The 721-nt window shown below is 53.5% G+C and overlaps 1 protein-coding gene across 1 annotated transcript in view; it reads right to left on the bottom strand.

Annotated features, from left to right (window-relative positions):
• LOC104406333 (ras association domain-containing protein 8-like) overlaps positions 1 to 369 on the bottom strand; it is a gene marked incomplete at its 3' end in the record, with an annotated part of 2269 nt that extends 1900 nt beyond the window's left edge. Inside the window, 2 exon segments of the mRNA XM_010015280.1 lie at positions 5 to 53; positions 267 to 369. Of these exon segments, the coding sequence (XP_010013582.1) occupies positions 5 to 53; positions 267 to 369 (152 nt within the window).
• Between the last annotated feature and the right edge of the window lie 352 nt (positions 370 to 721).

Genomic DNA, 721 nt, shown 5'->3' with positions numbered 1-721 from the left:
CTGCCGCTCCTTCTCCCGCAGCTTCTGCACCAGCACATAGCGGCCTGTCTGACCTGCCAGGAGGAGGTGAGCACGTCAGACTGGGAAAGCCACGGCCAGCAGCGGTGTGCTGAGGCTGCTGACATCCCCCGAGCCCCAAAGCAGGACCCCTACCCACCCAAGGTCTGCTCTTCCCAGGAAGCACCTGCAGATGGGGCATTCCCTTGGCAGATGCCACCACCAGCAAAGGGGCATCCCTCCTTCCCCAGCAGATAGACATGGCTCACCTATGGCCCGTGCCAAGGCGATAACCACTTCTTGGCAGGTGGTTTGTTCCGAGACGCCACAGACAACCCTCTGGATTCCGTCCACCCAGACCTTCAGCTCCATCCCCACAGCTGCCGGGCCTCAGGCGCACTGACTCATTGCAGGACGAGTTGTCTGCAGGGAGAAAAGAAACCGGATTTCCATCCCAAGCTGCTAATGAGGAATACGAGAAGCTTTACGAGCAGCGTCAATGATCATCTTTTAACACCAGCATCCCTTATGGTGCACCATAGACCAAGCAGCTGCTCGCTGCTGCCCTCCTTCTGTCCGCGGCTCACCCTGCACACAGATTGCACGTTTGTTGATTTTATTAAAACACTGGAGTTTACCTGAAAAAAGAAAAAAAAGAAAAAAAAAAAAAAAAAAAAAGAAGCTGTTTGATTTTTTTTTCTTCTCATGTCTGAGCAGTGGGTTC

This window comes from Nestor notabilis, unplaced genomic scaffold (genome assembly GCF_000696875.1).
Source record: "Nestor notabilis isolate BGI_N333 unplaced genomic scaffold, ASM69687v1 scaffold25535, whole genome shotgun sequence".
Lineage (NCBI taxonomy): Eukaryota > Metazoa > Chordata > Aves > Psittaciformes > Psittacidae > Nestor > Nestor notabilis.
The sequence above is the reverse complement of the archived record's forward strand: the minus strand, read 5'-3'. Positions and strand labels throughout refer to the sequence as shown.